Source organism: Pelobates fuscus, chromosome 4 (assembly GCF_036172605.1).
Source record: "Pelobates fuscus isolate aPelFus1 chromosome 4, aPelFus1.pri, whole genome shotgun sequence".
Taxonomy (NCBI): Eukaryota; Metazoa; Chordata; class Amphibia; order Anura; family Pelobatidae; genus Pelobates; species Pelobates fuscus.
This window is the reverse complement of record NC_086320.1, coordinates 66,756,359-66,768,655: the sequence shown is the minus strand read 5'-3', so window position 1 is coordinate 66,768,655 and position 12,297 is coordinate 66,756,359. Positions and strand designations below refer to the sequence as shown.

The 12,297-nt window shown below is 41.6% G+C and overlaps 1 protein-coding gene across 1 annotated transcript in view; it reads right to left on the bottom strand.

Annotated features, from left to right (window-relative positions):
- NBN (nibrin) overlaps positions 1-11,066 on the bottom strand; it is a 57,571-nt gene extending 46,505 nt beyond the window's left edge. Inside the window, exons 1-2 of the mRNA XM_063451268.1 lie at positions 10,969-11,066; positions 10,316-10,449 (exon numbers count right to left, since the gene is read on the bottom strand). Of these exons, the coding sequence (XP_063307338.1) occupies positions 10,316-10,449; positions 10,969-10,999 (165 nt within the window). The 5' untranslated portion in view covers positions 11,000-11,066. The remainder of the gene's footprint in view (positions 1-10,315; positions 10,450-10,968) is intronic.
- Positions 11,067-12,297: the final 1,231 nt, after the last annotated feature.

Below are 12,297 nucleotides of genomic sequence, written 5' to 3'. Positions count from 1 at the left end.
AGCCCAAGGAAGAAGGTCAGCCCAATTCTTCTGATGGTGGGACATGAAACAACGAAGATACTGCTCTAGAGATTGGTTGGCACGTTCAGCAGCTCCATTAGACTGGGGGTGGTAAGCGGAAGAAAACGAGAGATAAATACCTATCTCTGAACAAAATGCTTTCCAGAATCTGGAGATGAACTGGCTACCCCTATCGGACACGATCGAAGTGGGAATACCATGCAACCGAAACACCTCCCCAGTTTTACCATTCGAAGGGGGTTATTCAACAATAAAATCCATGGATAGATTGGACCAAAGCCTCTCGGGTATGAGCAACGGATGCAACAACCCACAAGGAACTCTGTGGGAGGACTTCATACTGGCACAAGTAGTACAGGCATTAACGTAATCGGTGACGTCCTTGCGTAAGGAAGCCCACCAGAAATATTTAGAAACTGCTGATAACGTTTTAGAAATACCAGGGTGTCCAGCAGTTCTTGTGTCATGATAGTGATAACAAATAAACCGTGCTTTCCTAGGCGCTCAAATTTGTAATTTGGTGAAGAACCTGGTTCCGCTAAGCAGCTCGACACACGTGAAGGTACCTCCAACCTTAACACAATAACATGCAGAATAGTGGGGTAATGAAAGTAGAAAAGGTCACAACAAACAAGACCCAGTGGAGCGCTAATGTAATGTATAAACTCACCCTTTTAAAAAAGGGATATGAAATTCAAGGGAATCTGGAGAGAGAATACAATGGAGACAATAGTGTAGTATGTATGGACTTGAGGTACATAAAGAGAGGAATCTATATGTAACACACTCACATGGTACAGAGCCTGAAAACGATAGGCTCAAATCACAAGCGCAGGGGTGTTTTAAGGCAAACACCAAACCTCTTCAATGGTTTAGTGGCAATCCTCAAAGAAAGGGAGAGATAAGGGGACATGGACCAAAGTCCTAGTGTATTATCCTCAACCCAGAGTGGTATCAAAACAAGTTAAATGCTTGCTCACCTTTTTGAGAGCCAATACAAACTGGGCTCTCAGTGTGATAGGTAGTGTGCCTTTAAGAGGGCACTGCTCTTCTTTGTAGCAGGAAAGTAGATGCAGGTCGTAGGCTCAAATATATAAAAAAACTTTTTATTTAAACACTTACATAAAATATAAATAAAAAAGTTCCCATAAAATTATGGTGTAAAAATGAGTCCTCTTCCTCGGAGGACTCCCCTGCGCTTGTGATTTGAGCCTATCGTTTTCAGGCTCTGTACCATGTGAGTGTGTTACATATAGATTCCTCTCTTTATGTACCTCAAGTCCATACATACTACACTATTGTCTCCATTGTATTCTCTCTCCAGATTCCCTTGAATTTCATATCCCTTTTTTAAAAGGGTGAGTTTATACATTACATTAGCGCTCCACTGGGTCTTGTTTGTTGTGACCTTTTCTACTTTCATTACCCCACTATTCTGCTTGTGTCATGATACAATGACATAATGTCCCGTCTCTCGGGGATATCAACGAACAGTTTATCAGCAGGCCTCTCTCCAGGAGCCATGTTTTGTTTAGCCTGTATAGCTTGTGAGAGGGAAGAAGAAATAGAAAGAACAGTAGTAGCTATTATTCTGTCGGGAGGAATGACAGGGGTAACATCAATTTCTAGTTTGTCAGTAGTCTCGAATTGTCTGTACAGAGCATCAACTTTAGTATTACGATCACCTGGTCTGTATGTGATTATGTAATTAAAACGAGACAAAAACAGAGACCACCTGGCCTGCCTAGAAGACAATCTTTTTGCTTCACTAAGGTAGGAGAGGTTTTTGTGATCCGTTAAAATGAGGATGGGATCCCTAGTACCTTCTAGTAGATGTCTCCATTCCTTGAGCGCCAAAATGATAGCAAGGAGTTCACGATTGCCTACATCATAATTATTTTCTGCTTTGGACATCTGTCTGGAAAAGAAGCCACAAGGGTGTAACGGGTTTTCAGGTGAATCTCTTTGAGACAAGACAGCACCTACCCCACTCTCAGGAGCATCGACTTCAAGAATAAAGGGTAGTGAAGGGACAGGATGCTGTAAAATAGGGGCAGAGGCAAATGAAGCCTTCAGGAATTCAAAGGCCTCAAGTGCTTCCGGTTTCCAGACATGAGTATTACCATCCTTTTTGGTCATTCTGGTTATAGGTGCTACAATGGCAGAAAACCCTTTAATAAAACGCCTATAATAATTTGAGAAACCCAGAAAACGCTGAATAGCTTTCAAACCCTGAGGTAGAGGCCATTCCATGATGGCAGAAAGTTTCTTGGGATCCATACGAAAACCCTTAGCAGAGATTATATAACCCAAGAATTGGACTTCTGATTGATCAAATGAACATTTTTCGAGTTTGCAATAGAGACCGTTAACAAGAAGAGTTCTCAACACTAATTTAACGTGCATGTGATAAGTCTGTAAATCAGTAGAATAAATTAATATGTTGTCCAAGTATACTATTACGAATGTGTGTATATACTGACGTAGGACATCATTAATAAATTCTTGAAAAACTGCTGGGGCGTTACAAAGGCCAAAGGGCATCACAGTATATTCGTAGTGACCACTCCTGGTATTGAATGCAGTCTTCCATTTGTGATCCTTTTTGATACGTATGAGATTATAAGCACCCCTAAGGTCCAATTTAGTAAAAACCGTGGCATGTTTAAGCCTATCAAATAGTTCCGTGATCAAAGGTATGGGGTACGCATTTTTGACGGTGATTTTATTAAGGCCCCTATAGTCAATACAAGGCCTTAATTCGCCATCTTTCTTGGATACAAAGAAGAAACCAGCCCCTGCCGGGGAAGAGGATCTTCTTATAAATCCCTTTTCTAAAGATTCCTTAATATATTCCTCCATAACAAGATTCTCCTGAGGAGACAAAGGATATATTCTCCCTTTGGGAGGCATAGTACCAGGTAGTAAATTAATAGCGCAGTCGTAAGGCCTGTGAGGTGGCAACTTTTCAGCCTCCCTTTTATCAAAAACAGATTTAAGAGACAAGTACTGAGGGGGTATGACAGTAGGCACGGGAGGAATATTAGTAGAATTCAAAGGGGTGATTTTAACAATACAAGACTCTTGGCAAGCATCACTCCAAGATACTATTTGTCCTGACTCCCAGTCAATAGTGGGATTATGAGTACGCAACCAAGGATACCCTAACACGAGGTGAGAGGAAGGAGAAGTAATGATCTGAAACCGAATGGTTTCAGAGTGTAACACCCCTGTAGACATATGTAGTGGTACAGTTTCATGTGTGATAACTGGAGAGCATAATGGTCTACCATCTATGGCCTCAACGGCCAAGGGTGTCTCCTTCTCTCTAGTGGGTATGTTATTCTTCTTAACAAAACTGGAATCTATAAAGTTTTCGGCCGCTCCGGAATCAACCAGGGCTAGTATATTCCCTGCTATGCAGTTACTACCAAGGTGCAGGGAAACAGGGAGAAGCAATTTATTAAGAGGCAAATGTGAGGACTCTGATGTCACACCCAAGGCCTGTCCTCTATACGGTCTTAGGTGCGATAGTTTGCCGGACGCACGGGACATTCTTGTCTCATATGGCCCCTCCTACCACAATAAAGACAAAGTCCCTCCTTTCTCCTATAAAGTTTTTCAGCGTCAGTAAGTTTAGCAACCCCTAACTGCATAGGTTCCTCCTCTGACCCTTTAGATCCCTCGGGAGTCTCAGCTCTAGGTGAATTAACGGGGACAAAGCGTCTATTTCTGGACTTGGTATATAGCCTGTCACGGATCCTGTTATCTATATCGATGAGATAGTCAATAAGGTCCTCTAGGGGTACAGGGAGGTCCTTAGCTGCTACCTCATCCAACATAGTTTCAGACAGGCCTTCCATAAACGCAGTAGTAAGCCCATTATTAGTCCAATCTACCTGTGAGGCAAGGGTACGGAACTGAATAGCATAATCGGCTACAGATTTAGATCCTTGCTTAATTCTCATTAACGCCCTGGCGGCATTCTTTGACCTTTTAGTCGTGTCAAATGTTCTACGAAACGCTGTGAGGAAGCTATTGAAATCGTGTACCATAGGTCCATTAGCCTCCCAAATAGGATTTGCCCATTCAAGTGCATTATCAGTAAGCTGGTGCATAAGAAAACCCACCTTAGATCTATCAGTGGGAAATGAACGTGGGTACATTTCAAAGTGGAATTCCACTTGATTAAGGAATCCCCTACATGTCTTAGCGTCCCCTCCATACCTAGGTGGCGGGGTTAGATGTGCTGAAGCATTAGGCATATTAGCTGTGTCTGGTACAGGGTTTACAGGAGGCGCAGGTACAGGTACCGGAGCTGTTCTGGATAACAGTATCTGGATGGCTTGAGCCATTTGATCCATACGGTGATCCTGTTCTGCGAATCTAGCCTCATGAGTGGCCATCTGTTGACCTAAACCTGCGGGGTCCATGGCCCTATCGTAATGTCACGGTAATATACCCCAACACGCAGGAATAGTCCAGATAGTCAAGAAAACAGGACTCGTCTTACCGGACCTTAGACGAGTACAAGAAAAGACAGAGTCCAGAACAAGCCGAGGTCAAGGGAACGGAGAGACAGCGTAAAGTAGAACAAGCCGGGGACTGGTACACAGGAGGACAAACCGGCGGATAAACAGAACGGAGTCAGGAACAAAGCCATGGTCAAGCACCAAAAAAACAACTGAACCCAACAAGCACTAAAGGGAACTGAACAGAAACCACGATAGGGCAAGGTGCAAAGGAAACAGGTGAGTATAAATACCCTAATGTTCACTTTGATTGGCCCCTGTCATATCCACGCCCCCAAAACGTGAGTGTATGGGGAACGTGGCATGACAGGGGCCAATGGGAGACTGATTCTAATTTTGTCTCCCACTGTCCCTTTAAGAGCGCGCCCAAGACGCGTGGCGCGCTCTTAGTGTCAGGCGGGACACGTGACCGCTTCTCGCGGTCACTGCCCGCCTGACTGATCTCGTCGTTGGATGAGCCGCACGCGGCTCGTGCAGGAGCAGGACCACGCGCGGCGAGAAGAGAGGAGAGGACCCCGGCCGGCCCCTGGAGAGGGTAAGTACTGCTACAGGATCGTATGGGGCCATTCACGTCCTATGTCAGCTAGAGGACGACTCATGTGCGTTTTCTTAAGATTCTGGCATTGGTAAGGATCTCTTGGTCTACAGTCTACCAAGAGGAGTATACCTTACGGGAGCCCTATCTCTCGCTATTCCTGAAGTCTAGTGGTATTGTGTGTTCTGCATTTCCTTGAGGAATGACCTGATGACAAGGACTTGCCTTGCGCCCGTTTTTCCGCTTACGGTTTTCCCCAGTACATCTTGTATTTCATTGCGTTCTGACGTCATGGTATTGACGTAGTGTCTTCTTCCTTCTTGCCGTTCAGTACATCGGTTTCTGCTCCACACATATTTCATTTCTATTCGTCCTCTGTGTTGTACCCCTATTCTCCGGATAGACCATGGCTCTGTTGACAGGTTGTACACGACCATGTAGATCCAGGATCTGGTTCTTTCCTCCGGCTACTCATGGACAGCTGTTGATTTCTGCGTACGGCCGCTTTGAACTGTTTCTGCATTTTCTCTACACCGCTGCTTGGTTTAGGGAATGGGTTTTTCCATTCTCCTTTTATTTCAGTCCTCTGTCATATTGCTTCTGGTTCTACTATTTGGGCGTTAAAATTGCAAATATGAAGCCTCCTGTCCTGCCATAAAATTAGGGATTATTCTAGCCTCGGTGAGGGAATAATCTAAATTTTATTAAAGACAGGAGGCGAATATTTCCCCCCCCCTTTTCTTACGTTCCCTCCCTGGATTTGGGTCTTATAATTATTTGGGGATATTGTTATGTTTTGTGAATGCATTGTTTTACATAATAAAGGTTTTTTCTATTATTCGGTGATGATTGTCTGTGTGCATTTTTATTCATCATGTTTGTGTTGTAATTATGTTTCGTCAATGCCTTTTAGTTTAGGTACATACTAGATACTAGGTCTTCATAAGATCTGTAGACTTTGTTTATTCATCAGGTATTATGATGTGCAAGGGATATTGTATGGATATGACATCTTGCCTTGACAGTTTACTTTCACGATGTTTCCTTTTTCTTGCAGTGTAATCTATTTTCTCTCTGGGCTTGACGATTATTTCTCTGTATGTGTCTGCTACAAGGTGGATTCGTTGGTTTCCTTGCTCTCCTGCTCGACCTCATCAAAGAAAGAGGAAGTGGAAGAGCCTGCTTAGGGGTTTTATACTACTGTTGCTTTGTTCTGATTGGTTGTTTTGAAAAGTTCTGTTAACTGTTTCTTTGCTGCTGGAGGTTTCAGTAAAGAAGGTAAAGCAAATATTCGCTTCCTGTCTTTAATAAAATTTAGATTATTCCCTCACCGAGGCTAGAATAATCCCTAATTCATTATTATAGATGGGAACCTCTCTTCAATAGCTACCAGTAGAAGCAATAACGATTTACAATAAAGATTTTAGCACCCATATGGGATTTATCTCTATTAGAAGATTCCTTCTGTGCTTATTATAAGACATCTTCTAGATTTTTTTCATATCCCATTTATGAGCAAATACTCTCTCTCCTTACTCAGTTATTATTACTTTATTTTTTCTATTTTTTGAGGATTTTTTAACCCCTTAAGGACAGAGCTTCAAAAGCTTGTCTTACACTTAATGACAACAGCATTTTTGAATTTTTTGCTGTTTGTGTTCAACTGCAATTTGCATTTTACTAATTTATTGCATATTATATACTGTTTTTTAAAGGACAGAAAGGGCTTTAATTTGATGTAACATATATATACATAAATGCTTATTTATTATTATAAAATACAGAAAAATGCAAAAAAATAATAATTTTTTTTACAGTTTTTGCAATAATAATGTGTGCACAATTAGTGCAGGTTAAGGAAAGTAATTAAAAATAAATTCATTTAGTTGTTCTGATTTACAGAATATATAATGTGTCTGGGATTTTCAGTTTTTTTGGTAGTTACAGGTCACAAAGCACAAGGAGTAAAATAAACTTTTAATGTGGAGCGATTTTAGAATTTGGTATGTTTGTCTTGTAAGCTTAATAGCCATAAAAGAAAACAAAATTGCCACACAAAAGTATATATTTATATAAAGTAGACATCACAGGCTATTTACAAGGTTGTTTTGACACTTTCTACGTAGCCATTTTACCGCCAACCTCTGCTAAATATTGGAGTAAAAATTTTTTTTGGGGGGGGTTTTGGCACACAAACGTATAACAAAGAACTTCTCATGTGTATTTTGTAAAGTTGGTGTGTGCTATTCCTGTACAAAGTTTTATTTTGTATTCAGTTACATCTGCTGAGTAAAATGACACCCCCATTGTATGTCTTTGGCACTATTTTGTGAAGCTACAGTGCCATATAGGAGACCTGTCCTTTTCAGTATTTACAGTCGAATTTTGAGAGACGGATTTAATGAGCCTATGCTTCCATTTGGGGTATTATAGTAGTTTGACTGTTCAAAAAAACCCACAAAGGCCTACCATTTGTGAAAGTAGACAGTATGTGGTAAAAAATAATATTGTGCATTTTTTTTTTACATACGGATTGCATTTTTGCTGGGCATTTTGTACATTTCATTTGTGCCACTAAGTTGAAACCCCCCAAATTATGCTCAGCTAAGTCTTCTGAGTAAAAGGACACCCCCATTGTATGTCTTTGGCACTATTTCGTGAAGCTACAGTGCCATACAGGAGACCTGCCCTTTTCAGTATTCACAGTCGAATTTAATGAGTCTATGCTTCCATTTGGGGTATTATAACAGTTTGACCGTTCATAAAATCCCCACAAAGGCCTACCATTTGTAAAAGTAGAGACTCCAGGGTATATCATAAGGTGCATATTGTGCCTTAGCATGCCCCCATTTTTCCACCAATATATGCCAAAGTATGTGGTAAAAAATAATTTGGGGCATTTTTTTTTTTACATACGGATTGCATTTTTGCTAGGCATTTTGTATATTTCATATGTGCCACTAAGTTCAAACCCCCCAAATTATGCTCAGCTAAGCTTTCTGAGTAAAAAGACACGCCCAATGAATGTCTTTGGCACTATTTCGTGAAGCTACAGTGCCATATAGGAGACCAAGCCATATCAGTTTTTACCAAACTTTGAATTTTGACGCTGGGCCTATGTGCAATTTCCAAAAATCTTCGCAGGTTTTAAATTCAAACTACCCCACAAAGGCCTACCATTTCTTAAAGTAGACACCCCAGGGTATTTAAAAAGGCATATTTTGAACCTTAGCGTGGGATCATTTTTCCGCTAGCGTGTACCAAGTGTTTTTTCTGCCTTTTTGACACACAAAGTGAGTTTGCACAGTATATTTTGCAAACCATATGTGTACTACCACTGTATAATACTTCATATGTTGCTCAGCTATTTCTGCTGAGTACAAAAATACCCCCGTATGTACCTTTGCCATGTATATGTGGACATCGGAGGGGCACACCCATTCCATTTTTTTTCGAACTTTCAATTTTTACGCTGTGCCCATGTCCCATTTTAGAGTATTTTACCAGGCTCTCTCGGGGTATCTTTACCCAGTCCAAATACCCCATAAAGCCATACCATTTCTTAAAGAAGACATCCCAGGGTATTTCAAAAGGCATATTTTGAACCTTAGCGTGGGATCATTTTTCCGCTAGCTTGTACCAGGTGTAGTGGTAATGAGCGTTATTAAATGTATTTTTTAACTTTTTAAAACTATTTTTTAAACTTTTGTTTTGCTTATTAATTTTTTAAAAGTTTCCTAAAGTTTCGTAAAACTTTTTTTTTTTACAGATTTAACATTTTTCTAAGCTTTTTTTTTTTCCGTTAACCCTTACCTAGCAGTAAGCAGCACTAACTGTAAATTCCACATTTGCCCATAACTCCCACCCCAGCTAGCAAAATATATAATTATAAAATATTTAAATTAATTAAATAAATTGAACCCCTGAGAGTTAATAAATAAATAAAAGTTAATCCTCAGGGGTTAAAACAAATTAGAACACAGTATAATACTGTGATCTGTATTTTGATCACTGTAGGCAGTGATCGACTGGCAGGGAAGGGGTTAATTTTTATTTGGACTGGGTAAAGGCGGGTGTCTTTTTTTATTTTTTACTTAAACGTTATTAAAACTTTTTTTTTTTAAACTAATTTTTAACTTTTTAAAGCTTATTTTAAAACTTTTTTTAACGTTAACCCCTAGTTAGCCTAACTCTAAATCCCCAAATTCCCCACTAACTGCCATCCACCCCAGTTAGCTAAATATATAATTTTAAAATATTTAAATTAATTAATAAAATAAATTTAACCCCTGAGGGTTAAAAAAAAATAATAATTAACCCTCAGGGGTTAAAAAATAAAATCAGATCATAGTAAAATGTAATCCCTGCCAATTTGATCACTGTAGTCAGTGATCAATTGGCAGGGAAGGGGTTAATTTTTTTATTAAAATGGGTAAAGAGGGGTGGGATTTTATTAAAACTTTATTTTTTTTTTTACACAGGGGGCAGGATCAGCACTGATCCGTCTCCCTGCACTTCACAGTGAACCCGGAAGTGCAGGGAGGAGGAAGGTGAGTATACACAGCACATGTGCCCGCTCTGACATGCTGTCAGAGCGGGCACATGTACTGGGACAGCCTGATCCAGTGCTCCTGGTCTGCCTCTAATGCAGAGGCAGACCGGAGCACCATTAACCCCGCGATCGCGGGTTAATTTTACCGCGTGACGGACGAGGTCCGTCACCCGTCGTTAAGGGTATCCCCAGGATGACGGACCTCATCCGTCACCCGTCCTGAAGGGGTTAAGAAACTGCAATAATTAGCTTGGTGGGTTTTCTCCACCTCCGATGGAGGACTATGTATGAGGACGTCCAGTGTCACCCAAAACCCTATAGGAAAGCATTGTATAATGCTTTCCTATGGGTAAATTCTAATGCGGGCACGGTCATTGCCGCACATGCACATTAGGTCTCCACGCCAGCTAACGTGCATGCGCCCACATTAGGAGCAAAGGTGGACCCAAGCTAACACCGAGGTAAATGGATGCTGGACTTAGGTAAGTGACAGAAGGGGTTTTTAACAACTGGCATTATAGTTCTTTAAGCTAAAGTTGTTGTGGTGATTATAATGCCCCTTTAAGATAGACAATGGTCTATATATTCATTTCCAGGTATTTAGTTTATTTACCTTGAATAGAGTGGTACACCGTAGCATTAGCTCATTCAATGGATTACGGTGTAAAGACTTACCAGGTTCGAAAGAGAATGGCTGACAGATAAAACAGAATGTGATCTACTAATGGACTGGTCATCTTGTATTAATATTGCGCAGTTCTTTCTTCCAACAACATATTCACTACCAGTGAGAAAGTGATAGGTTTCACCTGTATATAATGAGAAGTACACCATCACTCACGCAATGCATTTATAAGATAGCACATTGTAATTGTGAGGGCTTTTTTTTTCCCTTTTAAATAATTCTGTGCAAAAACCTCTAATAACCATGTAAAGGAAATTATTTATTTACATTAACACACACACACCACACGTTGACAGATGTTAAAAAAAAAAACGCATGTAAACTTTTACATAATCATATGCATACTATTTTACATTAAAATATTCTTATACACACATTGGGACAGGTTTTTATTAAAATATTGCAAACATTAAGTAAACTGCAACTAGCCTTTGCACAGTATATCCCACAGTCTATAAACTACATACACATAATATATTATAATAATAATACTACACACATACAGCAGTCTATACTCTCAGGTCTTCACCTACAGCTGCCTAACAGCCAGTATGAAATGGTTAACTCCTGTAACCCACAGTAGGTTAGCCCTTGCAGAGAATGGTGCTGTGCAGGGGCCCCTCATACATGTTGTATGTTTTACCTCCTCCAGTCTCTGGGATGAGCCTCCACATTGTGCCTGATGTTGCTGTTCCATGCGTATTGGCGCGCTGCTGTGACGTCAGCAGCTCACACCCCTTACCAGCGTCAGGCAACAGAAGCTTTCTCTACTTTGATTCCTTTGCTCGTGTGGTGATAGCGCCACATAGCGTTCAAAGTCTACAACTGCACCCAAATTCATCCATTGTGCCATTGTGTAATGTGCCAAGGCAATGTTGAGCTTAATAAAATTATAATTAATGATAGAATGTTCAGCTACCCAGACCTTTTGATGTAGAGATAAAAGGCACATTTGCAATAGTAAATAAAAATTAAAGAGACACTGTCGGCACCATATACACTTCAACCGATTGAAGCGGTTATGGTGCGTTGAGTCTGTGAGCGCCAGTTCATGACTCACTACTAAATTTTTACTCACCATTCACTAGAGGTTCTTTTTCCACAACAGCCTGGCCTCCAAATACAACAGGGCAGAGGGTTCCATGACGCTTCTCATCAATTCACACCAGCAATTGGGGCAGGGATGTCTGAAAGCGCTCAGCTGATCTAACTGCCTTTTATTCCTAATATGGCATGAAGCGGACTATAGCTGCGCCTCTGCAATTTCGTCATCAGAGGCCATGCTTCAGTTTGCCAGGTACCGAGAGCTTCTTCTAAGTGGTGAATAAATTCTTTAGTAATGATATGCGTCCACTGACTCTAGGCACAATAGCAACCAATCTGTTGAAGTGGCCATGGTATTAATAGTGTTCCAGAGGTAGGCAACCCCAGGCACTCCAGATGTTTTGAACTACATTTCCCTTAAAGGGAAACTATAGAACCAGGAAAACAAGTTGTTGTCCTGGAACTATAGCTTCCTTTTGTGCCCAACTCCCCCCCCTTGTTCAGCGCCAATGTCTGCTCCCCACAGCCTGCACCCCCACACCTGATACCCCAGAGTCTACTCCCCCACACCCTGCCCCCCCCCCACACTGTCACCCCCACAGGCAGCTCCCCCACACTGTCACCCCCACAGGCAGCTCCCCCACACAGTCACCCACACAGCCTCCCCTCAACACTGTCACCCACACAGCCTGCCCCCCCACCACAGCTGCCTATAGCCTGCTCCCCACAGCCTGTCACACCACAGCCTGCACCCCCACATCCTGCTACTCCAGTCTGCCCCTCACAGCCTGCACCCCACAGCCTCTACAAACCCTGCCACCCCACAGCCTACTCCCCCACAGCCTCCCCACACCCTGCACCCCACACTGTCACCCCCACAGAGAGCCCCTCACACTGTCACCCACACAGCCTGCCCCTCCACACTGTC